This window comes from Pieris napi, chromosome 14 (assembly GCF_905475465.1).
Source record: "Pieris napi chromosome 14, ilPieNapi1.2, whole genome shotgun sequence".
NCBI classification, from domain to species: domain Eukaryota; kingdom Metazoa; phylum Arthropoda; class Insecta; order Lepidoptera; family Pieridae; genus Pieris; species Pieris napi.
Genome location: NC_062247.1, coordinates 2,271,666 through 2,287,880, shown reverse-complemented (window position 1 = coordinate 2,287,880; position 16,215 = coordinate 2,271,666). Strand labels below are relative to the sequence as shown.

Sequence of the window (16,215 nt, the reverse complement as noted above, 5' to 3'; positions counted from 1 at the left end):
CTACCTAAACCTAGTATTGTCTTTTATTGACATAACTTTCACACATTTGATAATAAAACAATTTTTTACCGGATTTAAGTTATGTATTAACTATTTTTCATAATTTTAACCGACGTTTCGCTTGCTTTGTGCGTGGTCACGGTGACTGAAGACAAAAGGTGTTGAATGTCAAAAAGTGTCACAGCTGTAGAAAAAGTCGAAAAGTGTCACACCTGTATGCATTATCTATATAATATATATAATGTATAATGCAACTTTTTCTACAGCTGTGACACTTTTTGACATTCAACACCTTTTGTCTTTAGTCACTTTTTTGAAAAATAAATGTAAATACATAACTTAAATCCAGTAAAAAAATTATTATCTACCTAAACCGGTTTAAAAATTACATAATCTAGAAATTTAAAATGAACTCCAAGTAAATCTATTACAGAAACTAACATAACTCACAAAGAATCCATAGCAGTGACAGCATGTGTGGCGGGAGATGGTGCCGATGCGTCACCAGCGTTAGCAGAGTTAGCTGCACTAACATTACGCATAGGAGGAATAAGAGCACATGCAGTTCCACCACCGGAACTATGTGTGTCTCCATCAAGAGCAGACTCAGTCGCCTGCCAAAAAGCAATCTTCTCAGACCTAGGTCTGGGAAAATTACACGTAGCGCTCTTATCAGTGCCAGCGGGTAGTACGCTCTCATCGTGGTTGCTCAGGAATAATGGCTTGGATGATCTTGGCGATGTTATTATGTCCCCAACTAGACGGGTGTGTGTGGCCCCACCACCAGCTAGATCAATACTGGATTTAGAAGACGCTTTAATAGCTCGAAAGTATTACATACCACGAGATACAGCAGTAGAACTACAGGCTGATATGCAAAATAATATAACATTGAAAAAGTAAGTGTGAATTTTAATACGTAATGCCAATCAAAAATTACTAAAATTTTCTTTTACCTTATAATTTTATACAATACAACATTAAAGATCTGAAGAGAAAGAAAGAGAAGAAGGCGTCCATAGTCCAAGTCATTCCGGCTCTCTTTGTCTCATCTCAAATAACCTAATGTGTGTAAATTGAAATTGATAAATCTTTAATTATCTGAAATATTTTACAGCCAACCAAAGCTTCCTAAATTGTATGAGCCAGAATGGTGTAACTCAAATACATCATGTGCAACTATCTTTACAAGTGATGTGGGGGAGGCTCGTCTTTTATACGAAGTAGTAAGGGAAAACTATCTTCGCGCTATCGTCGTTCCAGTAGGAGCAAATTTACACAATATCACCAATAGTATCAACAATCGAACGCTTGTTTGTGACTGGAATCAACATTTCCAAGAGCCGTTCTACCCTCTGGGTCCTCCACCATGTAAAATGGACGCAGAGAAATGTCACTTTGAAAGCCGCCGTGTTGTGAAATGGATTAACACGAGAGCTTTAGCTAGGTCTCCCTCGGCTGTTCGAGCTTTACGCAGATTAAAAATCAACTTTTCTGGTTTGCAAGAGTTGGCGACGAAGAAGAGAGATCACGGTGTCGAGGCTGGTGCTCTTGCCTTTTTGTCTGATCATCCAGTTCGCGACAATGTACGTCAATTACGTGTAGTCACATTTTTACCTGAAGACACAAAACGTGAAGTTTACAACTCTTCGGCGTTAATGGCTGCAGCAGTACTAGCTGCTAGAGATCTTGAAGGACTTCTCCCTGGAATTGCAACTTTTAAGGTTGGTATCTGATATGACTATATACTGTTTTTTATAGAACAAACGGGCAGGAGGCTCACATGATGTTAAGAGTGATACCGCGGCCATGGACACTCAATGCCAGAGGGCTTGCGAGTGCGTTGCTGGCCTTAAATTTTGTACTCTCTTTTCTTGAAAAAGCATTTCCGAACCAACCAGCTTCAGTGGTCAGCTGGTTCTACATAGTGGTGGTGCACGGCAGAAACTGCCTTAAAAAACGCTCAGTTGTGGATCGACGGACGTCGATGTGATACGGGTGGAATTTCATTCTGCCTCGACATCCGATGAACAACTCCTCAGAACACTCTCCATAGTAAATGCGGTAGAAGATGCAGTGAACACTTCTTTAGGTTTTTGAGCATGCCTCATTATTTTCAGGTCCAAACATATGACGACCGTTGCAATGCAGTACAAGCTTATAAATACCTAATAGACGCTTTGGGAACTGGTGACTATGATGCGTTGACTGCTGCTGTTGGACCTGCATGTGGGGTACCATTTGCAGACGTGGTTCGTCAGGGCCCTTCCCATCGTCTCCCAGCGCTCGCCTATACCCCTCAATCTCCTCCGTCACCCCCAGCGGCCCCATTGGCGTTATTAGCAGCTGGAGACGCTAGAAGCATAGGATCTGCTGTAGCAGCCTTTTCAACTAGTTTAGGATGGAGACGGATGGTATCTCTAAGCGAAACAGCAACACATTCAGCCCTAGCAACAGCGAGTTTTGGAGTTGACTTTATAGTTAACCTGGAGTTACCAGATGAAAGACCGGAGTACGATCCTTCTATTTTTACATTGGTAAGCTTCTTAGTGGAGTTTTGTTACGAATTGCAATAAAAAAATTTACGTGGTCCTTAATTTATTAACAACACACGGGTTCCTATAATGAAACGGCTTTCAAAGTGTAATATATAAAATTCTCGTGTCACAATGTTCCTTCCTATGGAACATTCAATACTCCTCCGAAACGGCTCGACCGATTCTTATGAATTTTTTTATGAATATTCGGCAAGTCTGAGAATTGGCTACTATTTATCTTTCAAACCCCTTAGTGATAAGGGGTGTTCACCCAAAAATTACTTTTTTTGTTTTTAGAAAAAAATGATATGATACAGCATACAAAAATACATACAACCCATATTTTTTTATTATTGTAGATAATTATTTTTATTGAAGTAAAAAAATGTTTCCTAGGAATAATATACATGGCAAAACAAACGTTTGCCGAGTCAGCTAGTCACTTATAAAATAATAATAAAAATTGACGAAATAAAATACGATTCCTATTTAAGCTTCAATGTTAGAATCAAAGAGTTTTTGTGTCCAAAGTAAATAAATATATCGCTAAGTTTGATTATAATCTTGTCTTTTACACGGGATTAATAAACCTAATTTGCCGAAATTGGATTTTAACTTGTATATTACAGTGGGCAGATCGCGCAGCTCGGGCAAATGGGCGAATCATCTATATATCAGTAGAAGATGCCCGGGCAGTACGCCACGCATTATGTGCGGGTCACAAGTCAGGCCTAACCCCCAGCAACGGTGCTGTCTGGATCCTGCCTTCTGGTCTTCCACCCAATTGGCAAACGCCTAAAGGCGATACATGTACAGCTGAAGAAATTGACGAAATGCTTCTTGGACATATTTCTGTGGCCCAGGAGTGGATGCTACCATGGCTGGATGATGTAAGTTCAATTTAATACACAAATACCTATACAATGTTCATAATAATATTAAAAAAATAAACATGTGTGCGTGTACTGGGTGTACACACGTAAGAAGTGAAATTTCTTTATGACCTTATTTTTCGAAAAATGATCTACTATATGCAACTTTACAGAAATTGGTTAAATAAAGTTAAATTATATAAAGTTTAACAAAAGGCTTTTATTATCATAGACATGAATACAAATACAATTATTTAATTTTACCTTATTACTACTAAGATTATTACAGAATTTCATCAATTGTAATAGAATTATTACTATCATTGTTATCGTTATTATATATTTTTGTTATTAATGGCTTCGAATCTCTTCGGATCAACCGTGGTAGGGACAAGAAAAAGATGGCGCGTAACCGCAAAATATGACGGTAATTTTTTTTCCAACGCCGATAAAGAAGTTTGACTTCAAAAAGCAACATGGCGCGTAACCGAAAAACGTGACGATTTTTTACATTGCTACAAAATTTCTCCCATACGTCTATAAAGAAGTTTCACTTCAATTGAAAATTAAAACAAAATTTAAAAGTTAGGTCGCTGTGTACCTTTAACGCTGGCAGCATTTTCTCGGTGTATTGCGATACTTATTCGTTGAGCTAGGAAAGCACCAGCTTGGGTCACCGGAGCTATATACCAAGCGCAAACTTAAATATTTAATTAGCGCCAGTGCACTTGAACCCCACGGCCCAAGAGTCTACTGCAAAGGGAACAAAATCAAAGTTGGAGGAAATACTATATTTGAGCCGTTTATTCTTTTCCGCCTGCTCTTCGGCCGCGCCAGGGGCTAATATGTCCACATAAGTAGCATCCCATACTCAACCAGCGGCTTGCCATCGTCTCTCGCGATGCCTAGTTGGCTCCAAATTGGCTGTAAGATTGACAGAGGAAGGCAAGCTTTTTGTGTGTTGGAACCTTTTAATTAATTATTTGCACCACAAAATTAGGAAAAACCTGTTATGACAACAAATAGTAATAACAAATGGTAATTATTTTTAAAAATAATAATACTATTATACAATATTAAAAAAAGGATTTTAAACTACATTCCATATGGAGAATATAACCTATAGAAATAGTGAAAATGAATTCATAACTTGACATCCAAGATCTCGATTCTTTAGTCGGTGAAGTTGAGAACGATGTGATAAAAACCAATTTAATGTTCGCTAAAATTTTAATTTATTTCGTGGAAAAGTTATAAAAACATTTGTCCTTGTGTAGTATAATTTATCTTTCCAATTACGTACGTACGTACGTACGTACATAATACAAAAAAAATAGTAGCAGTTTTTGTAAACATAACAATTACCGATAGCTAGATAAGTGTTCCCCTCACACTTTGAAATCAATTTTCCTTAAAGTATAAAAGTATTTATGTGGTAGAATACAATATTTATTTATTGCGCTATCGTACACAAACATGACAATTTATATTACATTAAATTCGCCGCGCTAGCTGTCTACTCTCCATCCGTCTTACGAATTTTCGATCAGGTCACGTGTCCTGACGCGAGTTTAAAATTTTTACCCATTCCAAAAAAAGTGTACAACGCCGCTAAAGAAGTTTTCACTTCAAAAAGTAAAATTACCTATAACTACTATAAAACTGAATTCTATCACTCCTTTACAGTGCAAAGTATCCTGCTATGTAATTCCTTACCGATTGATATCAGACGCTCAGTCTTTATATTATTTAAAAATCTTCTCTTTGATCATTTTTCTTCTGCCTCGTAATTATCTACTACTTATTTATATCTATTGTGACTCAATTAACCCGTGGATGATGTCCTTCAAGAACGTACCAATTAATACGCCTACAACGCACTCGCGAGCCATCGGGCATTGAGAGTCGATGGGCGGCAGTATCACTTAACATCATATGAGCCTCCCGTCCGTTGGCCCATTGAAATATGAAAAAAAAAACAAAAAACAAAAATTAATGCACAGTTAACATTTGAAAGCTTGAGCTACATACATTAAGTTTGAATTAACATTTATGAAACTGCAAAAAATACAGAATGAATATGTAAGTAGCTGACCGCGAAGTGTGTCGCCAATCAAAAAGCAGGAATTAGATTTACATTAACTGCAAATTAGTTATAAATTGTTTTCTTATTGGAATTATATTCAAATTTTTTGAATGTCATTTGAAATTAGACAAAATAACAACTCCTAAAAAATTTTTTACATCGTTGTAATGTGTTTTATATTTAAATCTTCCATTTGGTGCTGTGTTTCCCTTGATATATTTAAAATAATAATAATTTATTGCAGTGTTACAATCGTTAGTTTGCATATTCTGCCACACACAATGGCGCGCAAATCTTTTAAGGAATTTTACATTTTATATTATTAGTCATATGAATTAGTCAATTCTTATATTATTTGTATCGTACATATCATATCATACTTATTTTTATTAAATTTATATCAACTACAGTGTCTCACGCAAATAATCATTTCTTCCAAAAGTAATATACCAAGTCGATTTTTCAAAACTCTAATCGGAATATCTTTATTTTTCTTTTAGTAAATTATTGTTATTCTATTATATATAGAGTTATTATATATATACGTAGGTCTATCTACATATAGTAATACTTTCATTAAAAAACTATGAAAAATGTTAACAAATTTAATATACGTTTTGTAATAATAAAATTAACCGCTCTTAGTTATGAACGGTGAAATATGAATAGAAGTGCGACGCCGGCAATGACGCCAAAATCCTTGGTTTTGGCCTCAGATTTCTGTAATTATTATTTTCTTGTTAGACGTGTGTCAGCCTTCTGTGCCTGACACACGCCGTCGTTTGTTTATATCTAAGACATTACGGTTTTCTTACGATGTTTCTCACGAGGAAGTGTATAATGCGCACATGGAAAAGTCCATTCCAAGCCAGGAATCGTACCACCTCATCCCATTTATACTGGTTCAGCGTAAAAAAGTTCATAAGATCTTAACAGCACGATATATACACTCGCAAGACAGCTGCCCAAAGGTTTCAGACTAAATTCATTTAGCATATTAATTTTAACGTCAAATATTACATCTCTCTTTTACATTTTAGTGAACGCAGTTCATTTGCAATGTAGATTGTACTACACTAACTTAGTTATCATTCAAACTTCTTTGGTCAATTACAGATTAATTTTACTTCCCAACAATTTCATATAACTACCGAATAATAATACGTTAATTTGTAAGCAGTTCGTTGAGGTTCACAATCTTTCGACAGTTTACAATCTCGCGAGATAGATTACAATCTAACGGTTTTTACAATTTTACGGTGACATATTCACCAAATACTGAAAATTCATCTCTCTTTGCTGTTAATGAATAAACTAAGTCGGAATCCAATATATTATCAGTTCTCCTCATTTGAGGTGGTGGTGATAAGGCATAACTTTTAGTCTCATCAGGTGCAATATCATTATCAGTTGATGGCTTGTTAATTGTATAAATATCCTGAAAAGTAATACGAGAGAAAGATGTATTTCAAATGTCACATTCCTAAATTGGGCAATAGCATATTATCTTAAGTAAACTTTTTTTTTTTTATGAAGGAGGTAAAAATGCACAAATGCAGGCCCGCGGGCGTATTCAGTCGCTACCGCGGGGACTGTGGGGATGGTTATCTCTTATCCCTCTGCTAACCAGAGGGGAGAAACCCGACCCACAAAAAATTCCTCCTAGGCCCTCCATATCACCTGCAGTGCCAGACACATCCATTCTGAATGAATGACATCTGGCACCGCATTGAATTCCCCGGGGGTCGCACAAGGCATTCAACCCAGATCTTAAGTAAACTATTAAAACACAAACTATTATTAATTACCTAAACTTAATTACGATTTAGGCCAATTGTATAATTGCCGTGACAGTCATTTGTTTTGAATATACTTTTTATAGGAATACAACTTACCGAATGAACAAGTCTGTATGGCTTATTAGTGGCCTTTTCACCAGAATTCAAAATCTGTTTGTTATCAGAATACAAATACCACGAAGTCGGAAGAAATGGAGTCATGGGAGTACCGTTGGAGAGAGGACTGTCATATGCTAAACAAACCATGCGACAAGCCAGGTCCGTATGCAGCTTTGCTGTATGATGTGCTAAAGCTTTGGGCCAGCGCTCTCAAAAAGCTGATCATTGCACGACCAGCTGCCCTTGACGATCTTCATGATCCTGAACTTTTAAGGTGTGTGAGAATAATTTTATTTTGTCACTTGATTGTTGGTAATAACTCCTGACTTCTGGAGCTTAAAACAGAGATATATATTTATTTATAAATTTGCGGAACTCAAAATGAGGCTTTGAACTAGAGTCAATAGTTACTGTATAACGTGTGCGTTTAGGAATGATTTTTTAATATATCACTACAGTAATATAAAGAACTCTCTCTCTCTCTCTCTCATATTATGTATTATCTTGCGAGTCTTCTGACAATGTGAGTGTGACATTGGCGCGGATATCACTTAAAATCAGGTGAGCCTCCAACCCGTTTTGCCTCCTGTTACATAAAAAGAAAGCAGTATCTTGAAAATGTATAAGTTCTTTTTTTTTACACGCTTTATATTAGCTTCACCTGTATGTATGTACGTATGTAACCGACTTGTAAGTAATGTACCTTCGGACTCGATTTTGACCCACTTTAAACGGACAGATTTTATTCAAATTTTGCGCACCCGTCAAAGATCGATGACAATGCAATAATCCAAAAAAAAATTTAGTAAAAAATAAAAGTTTAAAAAAAAAAACTAAAAAACATGCTTTTAAAGCTCATCAAACTAAAAAGTGAAAAATAAGTCCTAATTTAGGCTGAAAATAGTAATGAACAAAAAATACTGGTATTATTGTGAAAAAGCGTGGTTTGCTATAGACGAAAAATATGGCACAGAGCGCCCCACGCTTTTTCACAATAATACCAGTATTTTTTGTTCATTACCATTTTCAGCCTAAGTTAGAAATTATTAATTTTAGTATTTATAATTTCGTCATCGCAAAACTGGTTTTGTGGCTTGTAGTATTACGCACGTGTAATAATTATAATAATTAAGCAATTAATTTGGCTCTTCAATGAATTAGAAACTTGTTTAAAAACAAAATCCGTTTTCAGATCGTTGGTGACCAACGCAACGCTCATCAAATATGTAGGACTGACGGGGAAATTCGAATGGATTAAACTGAGCAAAGATGGCGCTATATTTGCCCGATCCTCTCCTCTTATCATCTACCAATGGGACGGTCAGCGTCGACGTGAGATTGGAAGATGGTTTGATGATAAACTGGAGTTAGAAGAAAATGCCTTGAAGTGGTACACAGCTGATGGTCGTAGGCCTGATGATGGCCACGATCGATGCGCCCTACAGCCCTTAGCCGACTTATTCAACATACAATGCCGTACATCAACCATTCTTCTAGTATCAACTTTGCTGGGAGTTACAATCGTGATTTTATCCGGACTAATGGTCTACTGCAAGCGGCGGGCAGAGAAGAAGTATCGGGCAAAACTCGAAGCATTAACCTTAAGAAGACTTCCACTTGTCAAGGCTGTAGGCTTGGATCCATGGGAAATCCCTCGTGAAAGAGTTGTTATAAACAGAAAATTGGGCATGGGGGCTTTTGGGACCGTGTACGGCGGGCACGCCCTATTGGCCGAAGATCGAGGCTGGACAGCGGTAGCAGTCAAAACCTTAAAAGCAGGAGCCAGTAACGAGGAAAAACTAGATTTTCTATCCGAAGCGGAAGTAATGAAACGCTTCGATCACAAGAATGTCGTACGACTATTGGCCGTTATCACAAAGACTGAACCAGTCTGCACGGTTATGGAGTTCATGCTCTATGGAGACTTGAAGAACTACCTTCTAGCTCGAAGGCATCTAGCTAACTCGGATTCTGGAGACGACCCAGAAGAGCAAGTGTCTGCTAGAAGACTGACGGGCATGGCTTTGGATATTGCGAGGGCGCTTTCGTATTTAGCGCAAATGAAATACGTGCACAGAGATGTCGCAGCACGAAATTGCTTAGTCAGCGCAAGAAGAGTCGTGAAGTTAGCTGACTTTGGGATGACGAGGCTTGTTTTTGAGAATGATTACTACAGATTTAGCAGGAAAGGAATGCTTCCAGTGCGATGGATGGCACCAGAGAGTTTAGCTCTTGGGATATTTTTGCCTGCGTCTGATGTGTGGTCGTTCGGTGTTCTCCTCTATGAAATAGTGACGTTTGGCTCCTTGCCCTACCAAGGACTTAGTAATAGTGAAGTGTTGAATAAAGTGAAATCTGGACAGACAATTACACTGCCGACGGGTTTGAAGCCTCAATTGTAAGTTTTTCTATAAAATATATTTTCGAATTGTTACCTAGAAAAAAATCTTATGCCGTTTCAACTATTTTCGTCTCTTTCTGTTGATTATGTTTACGCTGTGATGAAAAGAGACAGACTTTTGTTTAAGCGATGTTAATATTATATTATTTTTTTGAATATGGCGTTAGGATGTCTTGACATTGATCATTTTAAGAATTTACCCATAAACTAGTGAGGCATAGTAACGTGATTTCTGGGATTTTTAAAAACCATAAAACAAAATTTCATTTATCTTATAAAAAATTATTTTCTAGTCAATCTTAGTATATTCCTTTTGTTCCTTATTCCACCGTCACAAAATTTGTGTGTTGATTTTTAATATAATATTAAAAAAGCAATGTTGTCCTAGTGCGACTCTCAGCCGTCGTAGGTTCGATCCTCGACTGTGCACCAATGGACTTTCTTTATGTGCGCATTTAACATTTGCTCAAACGGTGAAGGAAAACATCGTGAGGAAACAAGCTTGTCAGACACAAGAGATTACTTACTTGCCTATTATATTGACAAATGATCATGAAACAGATACAGAAATCTGAGGCCCAGACCTAAAAAGGTTGACGTGCCACTGATATCTTATCTTAATATATATAAATTACTTGTCACGTTGTTTGTCCGCTATGGACTCCTAAACTACCGAACCGATATCAATCAAATTTGCACACCGTGTACAGTTTGATCCAACTTAAAAGATAGGATAGCTTACATCTCAATTTATACCCGCAATATTATTTTATTGCAAATATTTTGTTTGATACAATTCTAACAGATGGCGCTGTGTTAAAAGTACCAACGTTTCACATAAGCTATCTACCTTTCACATAAGTTCTCCTACCGTTTCCCTTGAATAGTTTACTACTAGTATTGTCTTTGATTGACATAACCTATACACATTTAAAGAAAAAACTTTTTACCGGATTAAAGTTATGTATTATATAAATTTACAATAATTTAACATAATTTTAAATTTATCCGACGTTTCGCGTGCTTTACAGCGTGCGTGGTCACGGTGACGGTGGTTTACTACTATGTAATGTAACAAAAACCTTAGCCACAGCAACGCTTGGCCGGTCTGCTATTATTTTTTTTTTAATATTGAAAAAATACCTTACCTTACGTGTTTTTTTATTACAGAGAAGGCCTAATCAAGTCCTGCTGGCAGTCGGAGTACAAGTCCCGTCCCACAGCGTCGGAGGTGGCCGCGTTCATAGCTGACACTCCTCGACTGCTGTCTCCATGTCTTGATTTACCCTTGGATGCCTTGTCTCTTGACGTTGACTCTTGGAGACTGTCCAAGGAAAGAGCTGAAGTGAGTTTTTGGTTGTTTTTTTTTTTAAATGTATTTTTAAGGTTTATAAAATATTTTTTATGTTGAGCAGTGTTGGCTTCAGCGTGCGACTCTCATACCTGAGGTCGTAGGTTCGATCCCCGGCTGTGCACCAATGGATTTTCTTTCTGTGTGGGCATTTTAACATTTGCTCGAACGGTGAAGGAAAACATCGTGAGGAAACCGACATTTCTTAGACCCAAAAAGTCGACGGCGTGTGTCAGGCACTGGAGGCTGATCACCTACTTGCCTATTAGATTTAAAAATGATCATAAAACAGAATCTGAGGCCAAGACCTAAAGAGGTTGTAGCGCCACTGATTTATTTTTTTAATGTATTATTGTATACTGAAAATTTGTATTGGTAGTAACTTTTATTTAGTGTTGCTATATTTTAAACACATTCGTTTTTTATTTGTTTCTTTCCCATATATCCATCCATTTTATAATTTCTGCTGTAACTTGGCCATGTTTGCGAAAGTTTTTAAACGATTCAATAGCCTGGGAACTATACTTTGTTTGGGCTAAAGAACATTACTAAGAATTGAAACCTTTTATAGGCTCGATGGGTATCATGGGCCGCCCCTCCTTCCGCGACCACCGACGTCACTTACCTCAGCGCAGACGCACCGCGGGAAAACGACCGATTCTTACCATAGTTAATTGGTAAATATAATTTGTAAATACTCATTCTAAACCATGGGTATCGCCTTTCTCAAGGCTAAATAAGCGTTTAAAACGTTTAACTATCGATCTTTGTTTGACAATGTTTTTTTAATAATATATATAATATAATAATTTATAGTCAGCATCGGTATTCTGTAACTTTCTAAAACGATTTCATAGTTTGAAGTTCATAAGTCTCAATATCCATACCCAATCTTGGGCGCTAAAATAAGTACATTGTAATCGGAATCGTTGTTTTAAGTTGCAGAGTACCCGTGCTCATAGGTACCAGTGCTCCAATAAGTTGAATTTTATATAGCTAAGTAACCAAAGATTTACGTTAAATATATATACAGTACAAATATCAAAAATAATTTGTAATACAAAACCGCTTTGGCATAATAATATTCGTAATAATTAACTAAATTTATTAACCTAAGTAAAATTCAAATTCAAAGCTACTTAGGTTTTAATTATAAAATATTTAAGTTAAAACCATTTTTAGTTGCAAAACGGACATTTCTGTTTATTTAGCTTCTCCTTTATTCAATAAATAATTTATTGAACAGCTATTACTAAGACATAGAAATCGAAAAGCTCAACTTAACTATAAAATATTTTTAATCTGTTTTAAAGTGACGTTTGTAGAACAAAGTGCCTTTTTACCTTAAGTGTTCCTATGCAGCTAAATACTTTCACTTACTTATAGTTTTAAATATAAGGTTTAGATTATGCTCAAATGCTATTAGTTTATAAGAGAATTGGCATTCATTTGTTTCCCTATTTTACTTGGAGAAATGCATTGCGCATACCGCGGCGCGACTGCTTAGTGCGGGAGTGTTATGTGGGACTCGCGATTGTGCATACCCACTAAAAACCCAAAGCACCACCAGCAATCGCCTTAGGCGGGATGCGGTAACAACAGAGCCTTATCAGCTTCCCGACATGCTATATGGTGGTTGCGTCCGTCTCTCCACGCCTATTGTTAGTTTGTGAAGATACTTAACACAGCAAGTATCCTTCACATAAATCAACCTTAAGACAAAGTCGTGGTTGTGGTAGACCCTAGACAATTATAAGCTTTTATTTATCAACTAGTTTAAATATAATACAGTAAACCCCATATAACGCGATATACGAGTATTCTCGTAAAACCATTTCTTTGAACAATTTAAACTAGGAACACGAATTTAATAAAGTTATTTAGTTTTTTATAACAACACAGTTGAAACAGGTGCAAAGGAACGCAATACTAATTATGGACTTGACAACTCATTATAAATTTCTCACTTATAACTCCGCATTATAGGGTAGAACAACCGCATTATATGGGGACGGATATTGCGTTATAGGGGTAATATATAATAATATAGCATCACCCCTACAAATGTACAATTTTGGTATTTTATGCGACCCCCGTCCGCGAGAAAATCTCCTCCAGTTTTTTCCAACCTCGAATCTCGCTCTTTCGGTCTTCCTTTGTTTCTTGTCGAATGTTTTTGTTTTTCCAGATCCTTACACTTCAATGTTTATGATATATTTTAATTGTATGCCTCCTCTGGTATCCAACAATCCGACCGTTGAAATGAATGCACTATGGAATATTGGCAAATGACATAAAAAGATACAAAATCCGTATGTCAAAGTGGTATAACACGTATAGAATTTTTTATTTTGTTTTATGGGGTTATTGATATGGAACAACTGTGGGAGGAGTAAACTATGAATCTCTTTTAACAACGAAAAACTTATTTATTTTTAGTCTAATAAAACATTTAATACATGTGAATTGCTTGTCAACTGTCAAATGACAGCTGTCATTTGTCGCTGACAGTTTTGATATAGAGAATATTGCATTTTTGCTCCATCTATGCGAAGTTAATATTTGCAATCGCTATATTTTTACTAGATTTACGTAATAAATTCGCATTTATATAAATAAAGTTTAATTTAAAACGCGGCAGCTACTTCTGTAATAATAGACGAATTTTGTATTTTGTTTAATAATTTGATAGTAGTTGTACATTTAGCGTAATTGTGTACAATTATTTACGTAGTTCATAGATTATTTTATATATTATTAGATGCCATAATCGTTTACGCATTTAATTTTTATAACATAAATATATAATATTTAAATATTTATACAACTCGGTGTACATTTGTTTCTATAACAGTAACGAGACAAATTCTCGTTCCTAAAAAAACCCAATTCCTCTGTTGCATCCGTCTCTTTTCGTCACAGCGGAAGTACAATTTGACAGAAAGACACGAAATAGTACGTAATTTAGAGTGCAATTATCCAACATTCACAGCTATCTATATTGTAAATTAACTATAAAAGATCAATTTCTGATCTGTGTCTTTTTGTAAAACGTTACGATGCGGGTCGGGGATTGATTTACGCGTTATTGTTAATATTATTTTCGACTTTCCAGTACTTTACACCACATAATGGTAACTTTTAGGTATAAAGAATTACTAAGTGGTCACGAAACACTTTACTATAGAAAACAGTACAGAAAAACGTTACGGCGCGATACATGGGGGGGTTAATGATCTCCAAAAATTGCGTGACGTAATACTTGAACGCTCCATTAAGGCCGATTTACATGACCTTAGTGTTTAGGAGAGTGCTTTAGGATAGTACTTTAGTTGAAACATGTAAACGCTACTGGCTTTAGTAAACGCTACTTGCTTTAGTACGGTTCTACTTGACTTTCAAGTTGAATCAAAATAGAATTTTTTTTATTTTTGTTTCAAGTGATACCCCTCCCGCGCCCGCGGACTCCCCGAGATCTTGCCTTGTTGTGTGTAAACACGTAATTTAGTCAAATCTTTAGGAGAGTGCATAAGTGCCATGAAACGCGTGCGTGTTTTTTGATTTTTATAGATGGCTAAATGGTCGGAAGATACAACTATCAAATTTGTGTCTGAATATGTTGTTCACGAATGTTTGTGAAACGTTAAAAACAATTTATACAAAAACAAACCGGCTAGGCATTCGGCATACACTGCCTTAAAAGAAGCTATTTTGTTTATTATTTATATTTAGTTTATTTATTTCGAATAAAATCTCGTCTTCTATTTGTTCCATAACTACAGTTAGTATTTTGCGTAGAATAGAGCGTATTTGCCGACGTCGTTGCGCGTTCATTGTGGCGCTGTAATGATACTCTACTGGAAGAAATGTAAACGTTCACTCGCAACGCACTAAAGCACTAAAGAACTTGCCTTTCAAGTTGTACTAAAGCACTCTCCTAAACACTAAGATAATGTAAATCAGCCTTTAGGGGTGTCGGTTTTTACGACCAAATATGAGTCCCTTCGATGTCTATAACAGATTTTGACTGTATATCTCAAACCGAGTGTATAACAAAAGTTGGTAACAGTTGGTATCACTGATGAAGCTGTGCTTCGGTTCATTACGCTTTAGAGTTTAGCTAATACTCGTGTGGACTTTTTTTGTTTTGTTCTATAAAAGATATATTTATTATTCTTGAAATATAATATCAGGGAAAACCAAAAATAAATTTTGGTCGATTTCTCCTCAAGTAATTATCGCACTAATTAATTGTGTCATAGTTCTATCGTTTTGGTTAGGTTATGCATGATTATTTTGTTCAACATATTTTTGTGTATATACATCTCCTATAGTTCATCTATATTCATATATTTTTATAATTGTTTTTAAACTACTGGGACTGCAAAGAATTATTTCACCATTATATATAAGCTATATTTATCTACAAATATTCAAAAAAATATATATTAATATATATGACAGCTTGTATTATATTAAAAATAATACCTATCACAAGTCAACACTTTTCGGGAATACAATTTCGCGAGATGATTTAGGATAAAATATATTTATTTTATTATTTAAGTTTTTAGTAAAATAATGCTTGGTTATAATATACAAACATTTACACTTACTGGATAATTGGAAAAGAGGAATTAGTAGTACCAGTTAATTAATAATCTGGAAGTGGTCCAAGTTTTTCTACAATATTTCAAATATCGGACAAACGTCGCTGCTCAAGACAAGTATTTAAGACGGTATAGTTAATTGTCATAAGTTCTTGATAATGACTGTAGTAGACTTACTTTAGATAACTTCATTATTACTAAGAAACTAAGAGAAAAGTTTGAATAAAAGACATGCGTTATATTTTTTTGACTCCGTTACATTTTGAGTTTTGGCTCCTAGTCCGTGCGAATTAGTATAACTTTTAGCCCCAAGCTATATTTCAGCCTTTTTATTAAGAGTCCAAAGATAAATTCGAATGACGAATAGCAGAGTTAATTTGCATTTAGGGAGCGTTCAAGTATTAAGTCACGTAATTTTTGGAGATTATTGATTCCCCCTCCCCCCATGTAACGCGCCGTA

The 16,215-nt window shown here is 35.8% G+C and overlaps 1 protein-coding gene across 1 annotated transcript in view; it reads left to right on the top strand.

Annotated features, from left to right (window-relative positions):
- The window catches only part of LOC125056030, a 30,466-nt gene extending 16,028 nt beyond the window's left edge, over window positions 1-14,438 (top strand). The window contains exons 4-11 of the mRNA XM_047658847.1: window positions 434-899; window positions 1,118-1,724; window positions 2,121-2,537; window positions 3,167-3,427; window positions 7,459-7,667; window positions 8,586-9,791; window positions 10,965-11,139; window positions 11,717-14,438. Coding sequence (XP_047514803.1) covers window positions 434-899; window positions 1,118-1,724; window positions 2,121-2,537; window positions 3,167-3,427; window positions 7,459-7,667; window positions 8,586-9,791; window positions 10,965-11,139; window positions 11,717-11,815 — 3,440 coding nt within the window. The 3' untranslated portion in view covers window positions 11,816-14,438. The remainder of the gene's footprint in view (window positions 1-433; window positions 900-1,117; window positions 1,725-2,120; window positions 2,538-3,166; window positions 3,428-7,458; window positions 7,668-8,585; window positions 9,792-10,964; window positions 11,140-11,716) is intronic.
- Window positions 14,439-16,215: the final 1,777 nt, after the last annotated feature.